This window comes from Astyanax mexicanus, chromosome 21, assembly GCF_023375975.1.
Source record: "Astyanax mexicanus isolate ESR-SI-001 chromosome 21, AstMex3_surface, whole genome shotgun sequence".
NCBI classification, from domain to species: domain Eukaryota; kingdom Metazoa; phylum Chordata; class Actinopteri; order Characiformes; family Acestrorhamphidae; genus Astyanax; species Astyanax mexicanus.
The window spans coordinates 2,302,469-2,321,477 of NC_064428.1; the positions used below are offsets into that span (position 1 = coordinate 2,302,469).

Genomic DNA, 19,009 nt, shown 5'->3' on the forward strand with positions numbered 1-19,009 from the left:
TTTTTTTTCTTACAATCAGTCGCAAACAAAGTCATTAAGGCGGGCGGGCGGCCTCCGTGCCCGCGGCAGCCTGGAGGGGCCGGGCACGGCACCACCTGCCAGCAGCTCCAAAGAGCCAGAGTTCAGATCAGGCACGAGTGCAAGGCCGGCAGGTTCCGCACCACCGTCCACAGTGTCCGACAGTCTCGGCCTATAGGGGGCCAGCCTATCACGGTGCACAATCATAGTGCGTCTGCCCCACCGGATCTTATACACCACCTCCCCCAGCCTGGACAGCACCAAGCACGGACCCACCCAGGCCGACTGGAGCTTCGGGCACAGTCCCTTCTTCCGCTGAGGGTTATATAGCCAAACCCTCGCCCCCACCGCCAACGGGTCCCCAAAGCAGCGTCCGCCCGTTCGCCGGATCCTCCCAGGTATGGCACAGCACGCCGTCGGACAAACTAAAACTAGCCCAGTTGGAGCGCAACGCCTTGGCAATCGGGCCCAGCGGCACCACCTCCCCCCACGACGGTGTGACATTCGCGCTGAGCGCGTGTACTGCCCACGATAATTGAGCTGCTCTACGGACACCTGATCCACCCCGACAGCGCCAGTAACATCCCCGGAGATTACAGCGCAGCGCGCAGTCTCAGCAGATTTCTCCTCAGCACGAGCACAATGTTTGCAGTCGGCGGCCCGGGCGGTGCACAACCTCAAAACGAAACTCCTGGAGTCTAGATAACCAGCGCGCGAGTTGGCCCTCGGGCTAGCGGAAACGCATGAGCCACTGTAGCGAGGCGTGGTCGGTGCGCAGCAGAAAGGGCACCCCATACACGTACGCTCGGAAATGTTTAAGGCTTTCGACCACTGCGAGTAGTTCCCGGCGCGTTACGCAATAGTTGCGCTCCGCCTTGTCCAGGCGGCGGCTATAGTACGCTATTACGCGCACGGAGCCGTCCTGAACCTGCGACAGGACTGCTCCGAGGCCGTGGTCGCTCGCATCAGTATCCACAATGAAACTCTCAGACACCTTCGGATACGCTAGAATCGGAGCATTGCACAGGCGGCTTTTTAGCTCCTCGAATGCCCGCTCCGCCTCGTCAGAACTCATCCTCTCAAGCCATCCTGGACCGTGGTGCGGAGCCTGCCGGCCTTGCACTCGTGCCTGATCTGAACTCTGGCTCTTCGGAGCTGCTGGCAGGCGGTGCCGTGCCCGGCCCCTCCAGGCTGCCGCGGGCACGGAGGCCGCCCGCCCGCCTTAATGACTTTGTTTGCGACTGATTGTAAAAAAAAAAAAATGTTCTGTTGTACACGGGGTTTGTGTTGGGTTGGTGGGGTCGCCGGGACGGCTGACCCTTGGGAGGGGGGCTATGTGGCGGCTCTGGGTTGTGTGTGTGGCTGCCTGTAGGCATGTTTCTGTTCTCCTGTGTGCGAGGATGACAGGGGTGGGGCATCTCCCTTGGGAGGAGTTATGCAGAGAGGGTGGGCACCACTCTGGATCTGCCATTTGGGAGACACACAGCTGGGTTGGTGGCCTTTGGGCTATTTTAGCTCTGTGGGGATGGTTTTAGCTCTCCTAGTCTTGTTAAAGGCTGTAAGTGAGTGGCAAGTCTGTTCAATAAAGAAGCTGTTGAGCATTCAGCATGAGTCTCACGGGTCTTCCTTCCTCTTCCACGCCACAATATAATGGAATTTATTTGGGGGGGAATTTTTTATATAAAATGTTTACACACTAAATTATAATATATTTATGTTTGTTGCGTTTGAGCTAGGGTGACGTCATGAGGTTGGTTGGTAGAAGAGTTCAGGTACATAACTAGCGTAAAAGAACTTGTTGTTTGTGGACATTATGGATGAAGACAAAGCTGAACTAGGCTAGATCTTTCCTGTATAAACCTGAGCAGAACTTTTAGATGCTTTTCTGAGAGAGAGAGACGTTTTGGGAGTGTTTATTCTCTCTCTACGTGGAGCCGTGCAGAAACCCTGCAGCCAGTCCACAACAGGTTAACTAGCTTGTTTATATACATTTAGCTTTTTAATATGTTAAGTCCAGAGTTCATTAAGACTGAATGAAACGAACATGATTTAAGTGGATATTGAAACACCCAGGCGCTGTTTGGTTGATTAACCGTTCAGTTTAGAAGTTAGAAAGCTTACTGGGTAGCTTCATCTAGTTAGTAACTGTAGTAACGGTACCTCTCGCTGCTCTGCTGGGTGAGCACGGTGTTTGGCTCGTACAGCTGCTGCTCTCATAGTAACGTTACCCTCAGTCGGACGGTCTGTACATCCCAGCTGATCAGAGGAAAAATTAAAACTGAGGAAAAAAGCCTCGGACTGCAGCTTATTTATCCAGCACTAATGCTCCCGACTCAAACCCCTCTCCTCCACATAGTCCTGGTCTAGAAAGTGCTCTCCACTAACCCCTAGCACTGCAGCTAACCGGAGGATTCTCACGCTTCAGCGCTGCGAGCCCCCGCTGAAGAATTGCTGACCAAGGCAAGGTATAAAAGTGAAAGTGAACCTTTTTCTCATTCTTTACCCTATAAAAGTATACTATACTCAGTATTACTACACTCAGATGCAATACAAAAGTGCCCCCCGCTCTGCATTGATTTTATTATCTATTGAGGAACTAAATTACTGTTGACTAATAGTTTATGTTAGTGAGGCGTTGGGGAACCAACCTCGTGACGTCACTTTCAACGCTGGGACAAGATTTTTTTACTTAAAAAAATAACATTTAGATTGCTTATTATTTTAATTCAGTTTCACTGACAACTGTTAAACTTAAAATTTGTTAAAGTGAAAATACATCTTGTGAATTATAGTAAATACTTGAAGTGTTTCATGTCCCCAAGTCTGGGTACTGGATAAACCAGTTACCAGGTAAAGACCAGCTACAAGCTGGTTTTAGATGTTCTGACCAGCTATACACCAGTTACCAGGTACAAACCATCTACCAAAACACAGCTTAAGCTGGTATGAGCTGTTTTTTCCAGTAGGGCTAGCATATGATGAAACTTTCAGTATGATGTTCTTTTTCTGAAATGCTGTGTAAGTTTTACGGGACACACGCATTTCAAAAAGTTCTTTTGTCTCGTCAGTCCTCAGAATATTTTCCCAAAGTTCTGTGGATCAACAAGATGTTTGATGGCAAATGTGAGATGCGCCTTTAGCCCTATCCGGAAGGGATTCGTTTCTCAGGGGGTCCTGGGGTAATTTTCTCTTTTATGGGGGTCCTCTGTGATTTTATTCCCACTCTCTAAAAATTACAGGCTGAATTATCTACTGTTTATTGCTAAACTCCGTGGTCCTCCGGTAGAGTTAAGCCCTATCTGGACGGGATTAGTTTCTCAGAGGGACATCTGTGAAAAATATTTCACTCTTCTTTTTACTGATAAAATTGTTGCATCCGTAGGATGGCTTTCTCTGTCACGTTTAGTAGCTCCTCCATTTCCACTCGCTGATGTGTTTATATGGATCTCCGTGGAAACATGCGCTCAAAGTGTAATTACGGTGTGTGGCAGTGGATAAATATCTATTTTATTTAATATGAGGAGATAAAACTGTGGATCCGGTGGGACTAAATTTATCATAAGACCACGAGTTCAGCGAAAAACAGCAGGTAATTCAGACTGTAATTTTCTCAGAGGACGTCTGAGAAAAACACATACATGATCGTTCTGGATGAGAATAAAATCACAGAGGATAAAAGAGAACATTACCCAGAACCCCCTGAGAAACAAATCCCTTCGTACATCTCTTAGTTTCGTCACCTGGCATTTAAGAAAATATCCACCAATTGTAATAATAAATAATAATAATTATTTATTTTTATATAGCGCTTTATCAAGAACCCAAAGACGCTTACAGTACAGGGTACATAGAAAACACACTACAATCAACAAGAGCAACAATAACACAAGAATACAAGAGAGTATGTGGACAGATCAAATAGAAGAACCAACAGACTGAGATAAGAGAGCGATTTACAGAGTGAACACTGTACAATGGCAGTCAGACATTGAAAGCATGAGGGAGGTTGTAGGCAAGTGAGAAGTGATAAGATTTCAGATTAGATTTGAATATGGAGAGTGAAGTGGTTTGTTTAACTACTAATGGGAGAGAGTTCTAAAGTCTAGGGGCAGATGTTGAGAAGGCTCTGTCACCAAAACCTCGGAGTGTAGATGGAGGGATGGTGAGACGTCCAGCTGAGGATGACCTGAGAGAGCGAGAGGGTGTATAGGGAGAAAGAAGATCAGACAGGTAAGAAGGGGTGAGGTTATTCAGGGCTTTATAAGTGAGCAGAAGAATTTTGAACTGAATACGATATTGCACAGGAAGCCAATGGAGACGCTGGAGGACAGGGGTGATGTGGTGATGTGCACGAGTGTGTGTGAGAAGACGGGCGGCAGAGTTCTGAACCATTTGACGTTTGTGAATGGAGGAAGAGTTGACACCTAAAAGTTACAGTAGTCTAGACGGCTGGAAATGAAAGCATGGATAAGGATTTCAGCAGCTGACTGAGAGAGAGATGATCTGATTTTAGCAATATTGCGCAGGTGGAAAATGAAATTTTGACAGTGGAGTTAATATGAGCAGTAAATGAGAGGGTTGAATCAAGGATAACACCTAGATTACGGACAAGTGGGGAGGGAGATATGGCTACACCATCCATACAAAGAGTAAGAGTGGGAGTTTTCTTAAGGATAGACTTGGATCCAATGAGAATGAGTTCAGTTTTGGAGCTATTTGACATAAGAAAGTTCTGTTTCATCCAACTCTTGATTTCAGACAAGCAGGCCTCTAAGTGAGAAAGGGGTGGGTTTTTAAGTGATTTGGTGTTAAGGTAAATCTGTGTGTCATCAGCATAGCAGTGAAAATGCAGGTTGTAACAACGAAGTATGTGCCCAAGGGGAAGGATATAAATAATGAAGAGGAGAGGTCCAAGGACAGATCCTTGAGGAACCCCTTGAGAGACCACAGAGGTAGAGGAAGTGTGACCAGAGAGGGTGATAAACTGCTACCTATTGGTCAGGTAGGATGTAAACCAATCGAGGGCAGTACCATCAGTTCCTAGTTCGTGCAGCCTAGACAGGAGAATGGAATGACTCACTGTGTCAAAGGCGGCACTTAAGTAAGAAGTAACAGAATGTTTAAAGCACCAGCATCTGCAGACACAAGGAGATCATTAGTGACCTTGATTAGAGCTGTTTCTGTGCTGTGGAATGGACGAAAACCAGACTGGAAGGGTTCAAAAAGACTATTAAGAGAAAGGTACTCCTGTAGCTGGCTGACAACAGTAAGTTCAAGAACTTTAGACAGAAAGGGAAGGTTAGAGATAGGACGATAATTATTTAGATCAGATCTGTCGAGGCCCGGTTTTATAAGGATAGGAGTTACTGCGGCAATCTAATAGATTGAAGGAACCTGGCCGAGGAGCAGACATTGATTAATAAGAATTGTCTACTGCCACACACCGTAATTACACTCTGGGTGCGCATTTATACAGAGATCCAAGTTAACACAACAGCAAATGGAAATGGAGGAGCTATTGAACGCAATGTCACGTGACGGAGAAAACCTAAAAACTTACTAGTCCTCCAGTTTTTTTGATTGCAGTCCGGATGCAGGAGTTTTATCACTAAGTAGAAGTCTGAAATATTTTTCACAGATGTACCCCTGGAAAACTATTTTGGATAGGGCTTTGGTGTTCTCTTTGGTTACCAGTCATTTTAGCTTATTAACTCTCCCCTAGATACTATTTTTTTCCCCATCTCTTACTGTTCAATCATTAAAGACCTGCAGTTTATTAGATGTTGTTCTGGGTTCTTTTATGACCTCCTGGATGAGTTGTCTATGCCCTTTTAGTAGGCCAGTCACTCCTGGGAAGGTTTACCAGTGTTCCGTGTTTTCTTCATTTGCCACTGTGGTCCCCTGGAGTACCAAAGCTTTATAAATAACTTTTATAACCTTTTCCAGACTGATAGATGACTTTTTTTCTCATTTGTTTTTGAATTACTTCAAATGATAATGTGTGTTTTTATGTTTAAGCATGAATGTCATCAGTATTTTACACTGTAGATAACATGTCATGTTCCCCTAAAAAAATCAACTTGATATATTTATGATATAAGAGTTGCTTCCCATATTACATAATTGCAAAATCTGACTCACTATTTCCAGTAAAGGCCCATTTAACCAACTACTCTGTTCCAGTATCTGCAAGTCAAAATAAGCAGTTCCACCCCTTTTGTAGGATCAACAAATATTATTCATGCTAGTTAATTATTTGCTAAATGTGCACACTGCAAACCTGATGTCTGTGATTGACCAATAATGAGTCAGCATGTTGGTCAATCAGAAGTATTCATATGTGATGTACTGTGTTTGGGAGAGTCAGACATCTGCAGAGACCAAAGAAAGATGAAGCTCCAACACTCTCTTCTCTACCTGTGTGTTGTTATTTCTTCTGCCTTGGTAAGTGTGTGCTGTGTTTTTCAGTAGATCTAAGCTTGGAGACACATCTTTTAAAAGTTACCAAAAACAAGAAGTAACAAATCTCATTGCTTATTGCGCTCACTATGGTTAGATATGTTCCTGAATTATCCTTTTTCTCTTGCAGTCCCAGAATGAAGAGTCACCGGGTCTGGGCCCCAGAGGTGCCCGCCCCATAGAGCATGGTTACAAAGCTGATAAATGTGCCACAGAAAAAGAATGGCCCATCTGCACGGATGAAGACTGGGTATTGAATCTGACTTTTACACATAACAACAATATAAGCCTGCTTTCAGACCTAAGAATCACTGAGTAGAACATTTTCTGATTTCTGTTTTTCCCAGGGTAGAAAATGTCCATCCGGTTGCAGAATTCAAGGCCTCCTTGATACAACTGACCATGAGCTTCTCAGTAAAATTCAGAAGATTCGCAAGTTACTTGATGAGGGAAAAAAGATGCATCGATCTGCTGATCAGGTGTCCAAAGAAACCTACAACTATTTACGAGAACGGCTTGTCTCCGGTTCAGGTATATTACTTCTTGTATATGTAAAAATGTTTGAAATTAATATTAATATTAATATTCTCATTTGATGATCTTTTGTTTAATTAAATTCAACTTGTATTTGTATTTGTTCTTTATATAGGTTACTTTTTTGTAGGATTCTTACAAAACACTGGTTATTTTTGCACATTGAATACAGCCTCAACAAATATATATTCAGTTACACCCAAGGACATGTTTATATTGTTCTTTTAAAGATAACGACAACAGGTTTGCTGACTTGGCCGAACAGCTGAGGCAGAGGATTGTTGAGATGAAGATTAAAATTGACCGTCAGCTCAAGGTGCTGGAAGCTTTGAAATCTCAGGTGAAAAAACAGGTCATCGCCATGCAGCGCTTAGAGGTAAGAACATTTACAGTTTGTTTCCAGTGTTATCAGTAGAGAATCAGGACAAGACCCTTGCCTAAATATATAAAAAGTAGAGATCCCCTTTTAATCCCAAATGTTCACATTATGCTTCTTTCTTCTTTACGCAGGTTGATATTGACATCAAGCTGCGCAGCTGCAAAGGCTCTTGTGCAAGCTACGCTGAATTCTCTGTGGACAAGGAGAGCTATGTGGCACTAGACAAGCAGCTGGATCGCCTGGATACCATGCAGGTTCAAAGCGTGGAGACCGTCAGTTCACTGAGGGTCATGAAGAGCAGGCCAATGAAAGATGTAGTCGTACCCAGCATCTATAAGTCTGGAATGACCGGAACAGATCGAGCTGAGCAGAAGAAACCCTTGTTCACTGATGTAGGACAGATTCAGCTCTCCCTGGAAGCGGAGGGGTCCACTGCAAAAACACCCCTTATCGTCAGCAAGGTCCCTACAGGTACGGGCCCAATTGCACCCTCCACTTCAGGTGTCAGCTGCACCAAGACGGTGCGCAAGGTGGTGACCCACACCAAAGATGGTCTTCAGGAGAAGTATGAAACAGTGAGCAGTGGAGGACCCGGGTGCGACAACCTCCAAAAACTAGGCCTTTCTGAAAGAGATTCGAAGTCCATTACTACATTTAGTCGTGGTGATGCAGATCTGGGAGATTTTGGAGGAGATTTCTTTAAGCAACTAGGAACTGGGGGCTCATCCTCCTCTTCCACGTTCTCTTCTTCCTCCTCCTCCTCCTCCTCCTCCAAAACCATCTTGACTGGTGGAAGCAAAGGTTTTGTCTCAAACACTAAGACCGTCCTGTCCACATCCTCGCCTTTTGGGGATGATGGCGCGTTCTTGAATGCTGATGTGGAAGATGATCTTCCTGACATCCATGCGCGGAGTCTGAAGTCCCGTGATGAGCGCAAGGATGGTTTTGTTGGCGGAGGTACACTTGAGTGACTCTCTTTTACCTCTTCCAGATTTCATACAAGTGAACCATTTATAAAAGAAATCAGTAAAACTAAGTAAAGATGACATTTTTGTTAAAAATCAGTCATGTTTGAATGCATATTTCATGTTTCTTTGGATGTATTTTGTTCTTTCACATTTGTGACATTTTGAAGAAATTGGGCTCAGTTATTAAAGGAATTAATAATCTTCTTTCAGATTGCGTTGATATCCTGCAGAACCATGCCACGGGTGGTCAGAGCGGCCTGTTCAAAGTAAAGCCAGCTGGGTCGGAGGAAGTAGTGGAGGTTTACTGTGACCAGACCACAGGTCTGGGGGGCTGGGCTCTGATCCAGCAGAGGGAGGATGGGTCAGTTAACTTCAATCGCACATGGGAGGAGTACCGGGTTGGCTTTGGCAAGGTAGATAAGCGAGGGAAGGGTGAGGTGTGGATTGGAAACCATATCCTGCATCTCCTCACTCAGACAGAAAGTCTACTGAGAGTGGAGCTGCAGGACTGGCAAGGCAAGGAAGTTTATGCTGAATACAATGTCAAAGTAGGCTCAGAAGCCGAGGGTTTCCTACTGAGCGTATCTTCTTACACTGGAGATGCAGGGGATGCACTTGTGCAGGGACATGCTAATATGGGTTCTTTCCTCTCACATGCTGGTATGAAGTTTAGTACCTTCGACAAGGACAATGATAAGTGGGAGGAGAACTGTGCAGCTACATATGGAGGGGGCTGGTGGTACAACAACTGTCAGTCAGCAAACCTTAATGGGATATACTATAAAGGAGGGCGGTATGACCCTGGTAGTAACGTTCCTTATGAAATAGAGAATGGCATTGTGTGGCTGCCCTTTAAACCAGATGATTATTCCCTTAAAGTGGTTAGAATGAAGGTTAGACCGCTCTGAACTCCTTCAGAAATAAAAGCCAATTGTGAAATCTGAACAAAAGAAAAGGAAACAGGGAAAGAAAAGCTGTTGTTGCGGAGTATGGATTTTTTTAACTTCAGGCATAATTTTTGTAAAATGTCACACAACCAAATGACCTCATGTTTTCAATAAAATGTGTTCACTTAAATCTGCTTCTGTGCTTTATTTGAAATTATCTCCACATAAACACTCATAATCTTTTCCAATATTTTTGCAACTATAGTTTATCATATAGTATTACTCAACATTAAAAAAAGTCTAAATGAATGGTGTTTACATCAGACAACCAGACATATTCCATCAACATAAACATAAAGCATTTAGAGTTTATGTTTTATTTTGTGTTATAGATGCACTTGGTTAAATCATACATAATAGATCATTTCTACCAGGAAAACAGATTTTCTCAATAAAATACTGAATATCTCTGGGACTTATTTGATAAACAAATACACAAGCACATTCACCTTGCACACAAAGATAAGTTAACAATAAATCCCAAAACATTTTAAAAACATAAATAAGGTGTATAAAACACACATTCATAAATGCTTAATGACTATAGCTTTGTTCAAATACATTGTTCTACCTCATTAAAGTCATGTTTAATAGTGCTCACTATATAATTTTGTGTTTTGTGTTCCAGTGTGTGGCTCTAAGCGATCGATTCATTCTCAAAAACGACCCAGTACTTATGGTCAACAAGAAAGATTTGAACAGTGTCCAGCCAACAAATACCCTATGTGTTCTGATGAGGAGGAGGTGAGTGTAAACAGTACTGTTCCAAAAAGACCAAAGTCTATATTTTGTGATTTTGTGATTGCTGATATTTCAGTGGGAAGTCATTAGAAGTGTATTTACCAAAAAATGAAAAATGAATTAAGTCTAATCAGATCTTCTCAGAATTTAAGAAATATATTGACTTTGTTTGGTTCATGCTGTATCAGTATTTAGTACACAGGATGTGGGGTTTTGCCCAAAATGACTAGCAGCCTAGAGACAAGCCTTTGTTCCCTCAAGTTTATTCCTACTAAATGATTTTGTTCAGAACATATTTTTGTTGATACAGTTTCTTGAACATATAACAGACTTGTGGAATTTTCATAAGATTTTAAGAGATGCCAAAAAAAAAGAAATCTTACAGCTCCTGTTGTTGGTACTTGAAAGCCCCAACCAACAACCTATATTGTGACTGGTAATCAGGGGTGGATTTTTTTGTTTACATTTTCTTTGTTTACCTGATGTTAAGCTGCAGTTTGTTCCCTTATTTGACAAAAAATACCAGCTTTCTTTATTCGGTCTTAAATATTTGAGAGTTAAAGCTACATTCTGTAGGAAAAGAGAGCGCGCGTGTGAAATAGAGCGGTCCAATTTTAAAACATCACAGAGAGTAGTCTGCTCTGGGTGGTATACGGTTCACACATGCTGGGTGTTCAAATACTGTCACTCTAACTCGCTGTTCCCAGCTGGGTGAAAGAAGGGAATTGTGGCTGATTTTAATACTGTAATGGTTATAATGGCTTAAATTATTTATTAAAATATTTCGTTTTGTAAAGTAAACCGTGTTAAAGTTGCTGATGTATCTCTTTTTAAGGTCTGTTGTTTACATTCTTAAGCTGTTTTTCTTCTGTGGGGCAAATTAAACCCAATACTAATCAGAGCCTTAATTTAAGACATTAGTGTTTTATATTATATTTAGTCTAAACAGTAGAGTAAGTCAAAGCTTATATAAAAGCCCAGTCATGCAAAAATATATAGATTAATAATAATAAAAATACCATGATATACTGTAAAACCACCAGAATCTTGAAAAATACTGTGATATGCTTTTTTGGTCATACCGCCCAGCACTAGTTTAGTATATAATATTAACTCCAACATTTTTGTCTGCTCTGTGTAGTTCAATTGATGTTTTATCCTTTTTATTGAAATCTTCTCTAACATGTATTTTCTGATATAACAGCTCAATTCTAATTCTTCAGGTTAAATGTGCTTCCTAAATAAAGAATAAAATATAAAAAAATAAAACTTTTCTAGGTTTTATATAGTGCAAACAATAAGTGCAAACCACAACCAGTCATATTAAGACTATGCTTGAAGTGAAATGTTTTTAAATACAGTACAGAGCTAAGGGATTAGTACAACTGCCTATGAAACAGTCACGTGTAGGATTTACTCACAGTATTTACTAAGGCTGTGAATCTTTGGGACAGTAAGAGCACAGTCGCGCGGAGCTTTTTAACTGTACCACGGAGCTAATATTACTTTTATACTTTTTTACACTTACTTTAGTCATGCTTAAATTGCAAAGCTTTTACTTATTATTTATCAGTTTTAAAATCTGTTATTTGTCACGCCTGGCCCTGTTTCCTGTCTGTCCTCGTGCCTGTGTTGTCCCACGTGACCCGTGCCCCTGTGTTCTGCCTGTGATTTTCCATTACCTCATGTCTCATTTGTAGCTCCACCCCTTCCCCAGGTGTTTCCACTCCCAGTGTGTTTCCTGTTTAGTTAAATAGACTTCCTCTGTCACTTGTCCTCTGTCGGTCTTTGCACTGTCTCCTGTCGTTTGTCTTCCCGTGTTCCCAGATTTTCTCTCAGTGTTTCTCTCAGTGTTTCTCTCCGTGTTTCTCTCCGTGTCTATCTTAGTTTAATCCTTATAATTATCCTTGCCCTGTCTAGCTTTAGTTATTAGTTTAGTTTAGTTCCTTATTGTTTTCCTCGTTTGTTTTTGTCAGCCTCCCTATTTGTTTGTAGTATATATTTATCTTCCTGTTTATTCTGTTATTTTCTAGTTCCCTGTGTTTTCCCTAGTTTATTCCCTTGCCCTGTTTTAGTTTATCCTGCCTAGTTTTATAGTCTCCCCGTTTGTTTATCTTTAGTACCTCTTGTTTGTTTGTTAGTTTTAGCTCGCCTCTGTTTCTTGTTTTTCTTTGTTTCTTGTTTACTTGTTTATTTACTTATTTAATAAATTTCTCGCCATACCTGCATATACGTCCGCCTCCTCGTCTCTCTGCCTGGGTCAAACCCTGACATTATTTCACTTGTTTGAGTGCTTTTTAAAACATATTGTACAACAGCATAGAGGCTACAAATTCAAACTACTATGCAGACTTTCAGCACAGCTTTAACCTAAATATCTAAAATACTATGATGTAGCCTAAAATACACACTTGCTGCTCATCCAACACTTCTCAGCCTTGACTGTTTGCTATTTTATCAGAATAAGGGGGCGTGGCTGCCAGATTTTGGGAAATATGCAAACACTGATTAATATTGACAATCCATCGCCATTGCTCATCATTCTTGTGTAATACCGCGGTCACGCCATCAGCACCTAGAAAACGCTCGGTCGCGCTATCTACACCAAAATCTGGAGTGCGCGTCTAAACCGTGTTTTACGGTAGCCGTGTGCACAGCGCACCCGGAGGAGCAGAGAATAAAAATGGAACAGAAACTAGTTTTACACCTAAATAAATCCACAAATATACACCAGAAAGACCACGGCTTATCTGTAGAACAGTCATATTTAATAAGCAACGTTTTATCATATCACAGCAATAAATTCCTAGAGATCTTATGCTCATGTACCCAAGATATAAGTTTGAAGTGATATTACTGTATCAATTTGGAGTAATTGGATGAAACTCAGGTTTCAGGATCAAAAACATGGAGGAAGATTTTGGCTTCATTTTCATTAAATTTCATTAAATTTTAGTTTTTAATTAAGTGTCAAAAGGGCAAGGTTTTAAATTTAGGATCACTGATTGTAATAAAAGTAAATTACATTAGTCAGCTGGTAAACAAATGATATTATCATTTTACAATGTCAACAATAACATTGTATAATGTTAAGAAGTTGAATAACAAACATCCATTTAACAAGGTGATAAAATGGCTTTGAGTTTTAATTAAAAGTTGTGATGTTTGTCACGATTCAGGAGGATTAGAGTTTTCAACATTGTAGTCCAAATTCATCCACAATTTGTTTGTGTGCGTGTGGTTTTTGAATTTTTAGCAGTGTAAATAAAGACTAATCAGTTCACATTCAGTTTATGAAGGATTAAACGCCTTTTAAATGAGACACTATTTGGGTAAATATCAATATAATGTGCCTTTAGTGTTGCAGCATAGTTGTTTAAATCCACACAAATACAACAATACATTTTTAAAAATGTAGTCTGACTGACAACATTATTACAAACATAGAGAAATCTTAACCTTCACTTTAAAGCATCTTTTATGTACATTTTATGCAGTTTCACAGCACAACATTCATTTGACTTGGGCGCCGAGTGGTCCAGTGGTCTAAAGCGCTGCCACTATGATTGCTGGTTCAAATCCCGGTCATGCAGCTTGCCATCAGCTGTTAAAGCCCTGAGAGAGCACAATTGACCTTGCTCTCTCTGGGTGGGTAGATGGTGATTTTTCCCATCATTACTCCTAGGGTGATGTTGATCAGCACAAGGCATCTGTGAGCTGATGTATCAGAACCGAGTCACTGCACTTTCCTCCGAGAGCACTGTGATGCATCAGCAGCAGTTCTAAAAGAGGCGGTGGCTGACTTCACATGTGTCGTAGGAGGCATGTGCTATTCTTTATCATCCTGGTGTTGTGGCATCACTAGTGATGGGAGATATGAAGCTGAATGGGTGGGACGATTGACTAAATACATTGGCAAGAAAATGGAAGAAAGTTTTCATATTGTATCCATATTTATCTGGGCTAAGCTTAAGCTTAAAGTAATTTACATTTTTTAAATGTATATTTAAACCAAACAAGAGTTAGATTAGTTAGAGCTGGTTCAACTCTAAGTGAACAACATTTTCATCAAATGGCATTTTTTACTAAAATTGATCCCCCTGTACTTGCATGTGTCTGCAGGAGAGTAAATGTCCATCAGGCTGTCGAATGCAGGGTCTTCTTGATGAACTGGATGATGATATTCATGAGCGCCTCCACAAAATCTGTAAAAACACTCAGAAATACAATCACGCAACTTCATCTACGATGCTTCAAAGTGCACAGTTCTACGAAGCACAAAGGAAGATTCTCATCAAAACATACAGTGTGTACATATTTCATACTACTTTCTGCATTCTTTTATTTAAATATACAATATGTTTCTTATGGTGGAGCTATGTATTATAGCTTAGTTTTGGGAGTTGATCCACGCCCTCACTCCTCCCACTTCCTTTCCTATTTAAACCGTCACTTCCTCTCTACCTGCTCGTTGAACAACCTCGCATGTGGTGTTGGCTCCTGCTCCTTACCTGGTACACGATGGTTCTGCACCTGTCTGTCTCCTGCGACCGGCTGTTCCCATCCACCCTAGCTCCTCCACTGCCACTGCTCCAGGCTGCCGTCCCTGGTAGTGGTTTGTCTTGTCTCAACTACCGCGGCTGGCGTCTCCTCGACCTGGTCTGGCACCTCCCGTGCGGCCTCCTCAGGCCTTCAGCGGCTTCTTTTCTCTCTCTCTCGCTGCCTCCGCTGCTGCTAATCCCCTCCTCCTTCCCCCACGAGGCCTCCACGCGATCTCTGCATCCTTAGCTGTCTCTCTCTCTCAGCACCTCCGCTGTGAGGTGCGAGGCCTCCACATGATCTTCTCATCCTCAGCGGTCTCTCTCTCTCTCTTAGCGTCACCATCACATCAGCTGCTACCCTTGCGGGGCCTCCTCACGTCTTCACCGAACTCCTCTTTATCCTTGTCGGCGCTGCCCGCGCCCAACCGGCGGCTCACTGCATTGGTTTGGAGCTGTCTCTGGTTTGGATTCGGAACTTCGATTCGGCGGCATTTCTTAGCCCGAACCGCTGAATCCCGCGGCCCGCTTTCCTCTCCAACTGGCCTCCTTCCGCCCGACCCGCTGGCCGGCTATGGCTCCCCCTCCCTGCAGCCTTACTGGGCAGTACTCGAGCGTGGCCCCGCCTCCTGTCTCTCCTGAGCGAGTGTGAGCGTGCCTTCCATATAAACAGTTCAGTGTGTTCCTGCAAATGAGTTCAGCACCACCTGCTGGGCACATGCTGCCTGTTTCAGTGTCACAGAGTGCATATTGGGAGACCCCAGCAGTCACATATGCTCCCTGCGTCCCATCATAATCATCTTTGCCATCAGCATCTTCACCATCGCAATCGTCGCCGCCATATCTTTGCCACCATCGCCGCTGTTGTCTATAATTTGCCATTGTCATCATTCAAAATCCGTGGCACCCTAATAATTCTCACCTTCATCATCAGCATCTCAGTCGTAATCACAATCTTCATCGTCTTCATCACCTTCGTCATCATTCCACCATCTCGCCATCATCATTGCCATTATCAAAGACATCATCATCAGCATCATCACTATCTTCATTTTTTTCATCGGCATCACAGCCACTATCAGTACCGCCTTCTTTGCCTCTCCTTCACCATCGCCATTATTGCAGTCATCATCGTCTTCAAGACTGTCATTGTCTTTATCACCATCATCATTGTCATCATCGTCATAATTATCGTCCATCATCATAATCATCATCATCATCATCGTCTTTACCAATGCAAAGATTTCCATCGTGGTCATCTTTGTAGTCATCTACCAATCATCAGCATTATTCTCATCACCATCATCATCGTCGTAGTCAACGATATCATCATCGGCATCTTCACTATCATCTTCTCTTTTCTGGTCAGTGCCACCTTTATAGTCATCAATGGTGGCGGCGCGACGTGTAGCTGCGGCTTCTCTTTTGGGCCTTTAAGCTAAATGTACTCCATGTGCATACTTCCGCCAAGTCGTTCGACACCATCTTTCCACTTCAACTGATTTTTGACTTCCAGGACCTCACCCTCTATGCTGTTATTCCAGTACACCTCCCTTAATTCATTCCCTACCTTTCTTTCCATAGACCTCCACACTGCCTTCCTCATCTCGCCTCATCTTCCTTCTCTAGTTTACCGCTCTGCCTTAATCCTCTCTCAACTGCTACTCAGATCTCCTCACCCTCTACAACCACCACATCTCTGTTCATCAGAGACATCAAAAGAGAGCTTCACGCTCTCAATCCGCACCTCCTTCTCTTCTCATTTTGTGTCTTACTGCATTCATGCTCTGCACAGGTCATGTGCCTCCCTACTTTCCGCAACACTCTATCCCTCTTCCACTTTTCCCTAACATGATGTAACAACACTTGCCCTTGATTTATACACAGCAACTCACCAGCTTGCAGCAGCTCGTCCTCTGGCTTTCTCAAAGACTACAAGGTCGCATCTCCAACACTCAGACGCTGGAGTTCCCAAGCCTTTCACAGTCAGACCGCTTCTTAAATCCTAGCAGTGGTCGAAAGTTCTGATTTAACTTTTGGGGCTTCGGCTTCACGCTTTACAGCGAAGGTCCCCTGAACTCCACCCTAAATACTCCTAAATACTAAAAACGCCCCCCGTCTTTTCTTCTTCTCTGCCCAGTCAAGGGCGTGGGTCAATACTAGCAAAGTGGAGTTATGTATTATAGCTAAGTTTTGGGAGTGATTCACGCCCTCACTCCTCCCACTTCCTTCCTTATTTAAACCGTCACTTCCTCTCTACCTCGCACCCACCTCCTCCCCATCTTCCTCCTTCTTTAATTTTATTCTCTTCTCATGTTTCTCTTCATGTGAGGGGGGGCTTCGGCTTCACTGCGAGCTGCCTCGAACTCCATCCCAAAAACTCTGAGTTCTCTTCCCCTCCTTTCTTCTTCTCTGCCCAATCAAGGGCGTGGGTCAATACTAGTAAAAGAGCAATTACATTTCACTTTAAATCTCTGTTATCTTCAATCAAATTGAATTCTGTGTGCAGTGCAGGAATTAAGATATGCTGATGGAGCTCAGAGACTTCACAGGAATCTCACACTTTTATCAGAAAGGTCCTCAAAGCTCTTCAGCGAACTGCAGAGATACCACAGTCAGATTCTGGAACAGATAACTGAAATGCATCGATTGGAGGTAAGAGCTAAGATTGAAAATTTGTTTCAAAGTTTAGCACTGCAGCAACTAGGCTAACACAAATCTAAGCTAACATGGAATCTTTTGGCCAGCATTATATTTATAATATATTGCTGTTTATAAAAAACATACTATTGTTTTAAACCACTGGATGATATAACATTATTTAAGTTATGCTAACATGTAGAAAACATAGTAGAAAATATTTTTTACAAATGTATAATGTAATTTTGTAATAGTTAAAAAAGGTCTGTACAAAGGCTAGTCACTGTCTCTATGTCTAGGTCTTCTATGTTTGCCTGAAGTTAAAATTTAACTTCAGTTTTATCTGAACTGTTTGTCTCTTGGATTTTGGGTTTTAGGTGGACATTGACATCAAACTCCGTGCGTGCAAGGGTTCATGCAAGCAAACCTTTGATCATACCATTGATCACCAAACTTTCAAAACCATGGAGGATCACATGGCCAGGTTTGACCTGTCCTCAATAAACCAAGAGCCATTTACTCTGGACAAAAAAATCAAACTGCAACCGGTTGTTCGACCTCCAGTGTCTCTGACATATCGGAAAATACCACTGGTACGTTCCAGGCTCCTAACAAAGTTTGAAGACATTGAGCAAAATCAGGTGGTTTTGGATGAACTCCTCGACGATATCTCGAATTCTGGTGGACAATAAAAAACCTGAAATCTGTCTGCATTTAAAATTAATAAGACTTGCAGCAACTGGGACAGACAATTTGACATTATTTATTGGTGTGATAAATATTGTGCTTTTCAGATTCAGATTAATTTATTAATGACCACACAACAAGTTGGTGGAATTTACTTCTGGTTCAACATAATATAATATGCTCACACTCCTGTGTCAGAACGAACCATGATATACACAATTAAGAGACAACTACAAACTCTGACTACAAAATCTGACTGATTTTGTTGGAAGGGACCTGTAGAGTCTACCAGAAGGCTTGAGTGTGAACAGATGATGTGCAGGGGGGTCAGATGTGATTTTTATTACTCGTTGCGTGATGCATTTATGTGTCAATGGTTGGGAGGGTGTGGCCTGTGAGTTTTGATGATTTTTCTATTGTACAGTGAATGAGTGTCCAAATTTCAGTCCCAGACTTTTATGGATGAGTTGAGTAAGCTTTGAATGATGGAGTGTAAAACTAAAGGAGAATGTTGTGCCTGACTGTAAATTTATTGGGTTTATTGTGAACATTGTCAGATTTCAAGAACACTACGTTTTTCATTGTAACAATTTAAACAAAGTGTAAATTAAATAAAATCATGATTACTTATCATTTCTGAAAACATAAATGTGGCACTGCTGGTGCATTGTTCCAACTGTTTATCGTACGAGTTACACTGCTCTCTAAAAAATGATGTGCTGGTTTTACTTAAAAACATTTTTGCAACCTTATTTTTAAGTATAACCCACAAATATTTAGTTTTCATTTTTACCACATATTTTAAACTGGCATTACTTAATAATTAGGTTGCAAAAATGTTGCACTTTATTTTTAATAAAAAAAATTGGCACATCATTTCAGCTCAATTTTACGAAATTTTTAAACCTTAACCCGGATTAGTTGAGTTTACTAATAAATCGTGTGGAAACCCGTTGCCTTAAGTTACTTTAGTTTTTACATAAGGAGAAACTAAATATGTCAAGTTGTATTAACATAGACTCTTAACTGGATCCAGTAGACAAATCAAGTTTACATTCGTAGTCCTTACTCAAAATAATTAGTTCAAAGATTTCTAAA

General features: G+C 41.9%; 2 protein-coding genes across 2 annotated transcripts in view; both read left to right on the forward strand.

The window, feature by feature from the left end:
- The window catches only part of LOC103025461 (fibrinogen alpha chain), a 34,184-nt gene extending 15,624 nt beyond the window's left edge, over positions 1-18,560 (forward strand). Inside the window, exons 2-4 of the mRNA XM_049469778.1 lie at positions 14,169-14,352; positions 17,094-17,239; positions 17,602-18,560. Coding sequence (XP_049325735.1) covers positions 14,169-14,352; positions 17,094-17,239; positions 17,602-17,916 — 645 coding nt within the window. The 3' untranslated portion in view covers positions 17,917-18,560. The remainder of the gene's footprint in view (positions 1-14,168; positions 14,353-17,093; positions 17,240-17,601) is intronic.
- fga (fibrinogen alpha chain) lies at positions 6,354-9,435 on the forward strand. Its single transcript, XM_022679208.2, has 6 exons — positions 6,354-6,462; positions 6,608-6,727; positions 6,825-7,008; positions 7,242-7,387; positions 7,522-8,347; positions 8,569-9,435. The coding sequence occupies exons 1-6, from the start codon at positions 6,409-6,411 to the stop codon at positions 9,264-9,266; spliced, it is 2,028 nt and encodes a 675-aa protein (XP_022534929.2). The 5' UTR covers positions 6,354-6,408; the 3' UTR covers positions 9,267-9,435.
- Positions 18,561-19,009: the final 449 nt, after the last annotated feature.

Excerpts from the sequence above, each read along its gene's own strand:
- fga (XM_022679208.2), top strand. The coding sequence starts at position 6,409 with ATGAAGCTCCAACACTCTCTTCTCTACCTGTGTGTTGTTATTTCTTCT. Across the intron at positions 6,728-6,824 it reads TCTGCACGGATGAAGACTGG|GGTAGAAAATGTCCATCCGG; the intron begins GTATTGAATCTG and ends TGTTTTTCCCAG. Across the intron at positions 7,388-7,521 it reads TCGCCATGCAGCGCTTAGAG|GTTGATATTGACATCAAGCT; the intron begins GTAAGAACATTT and ends TTCTTTACGCAG.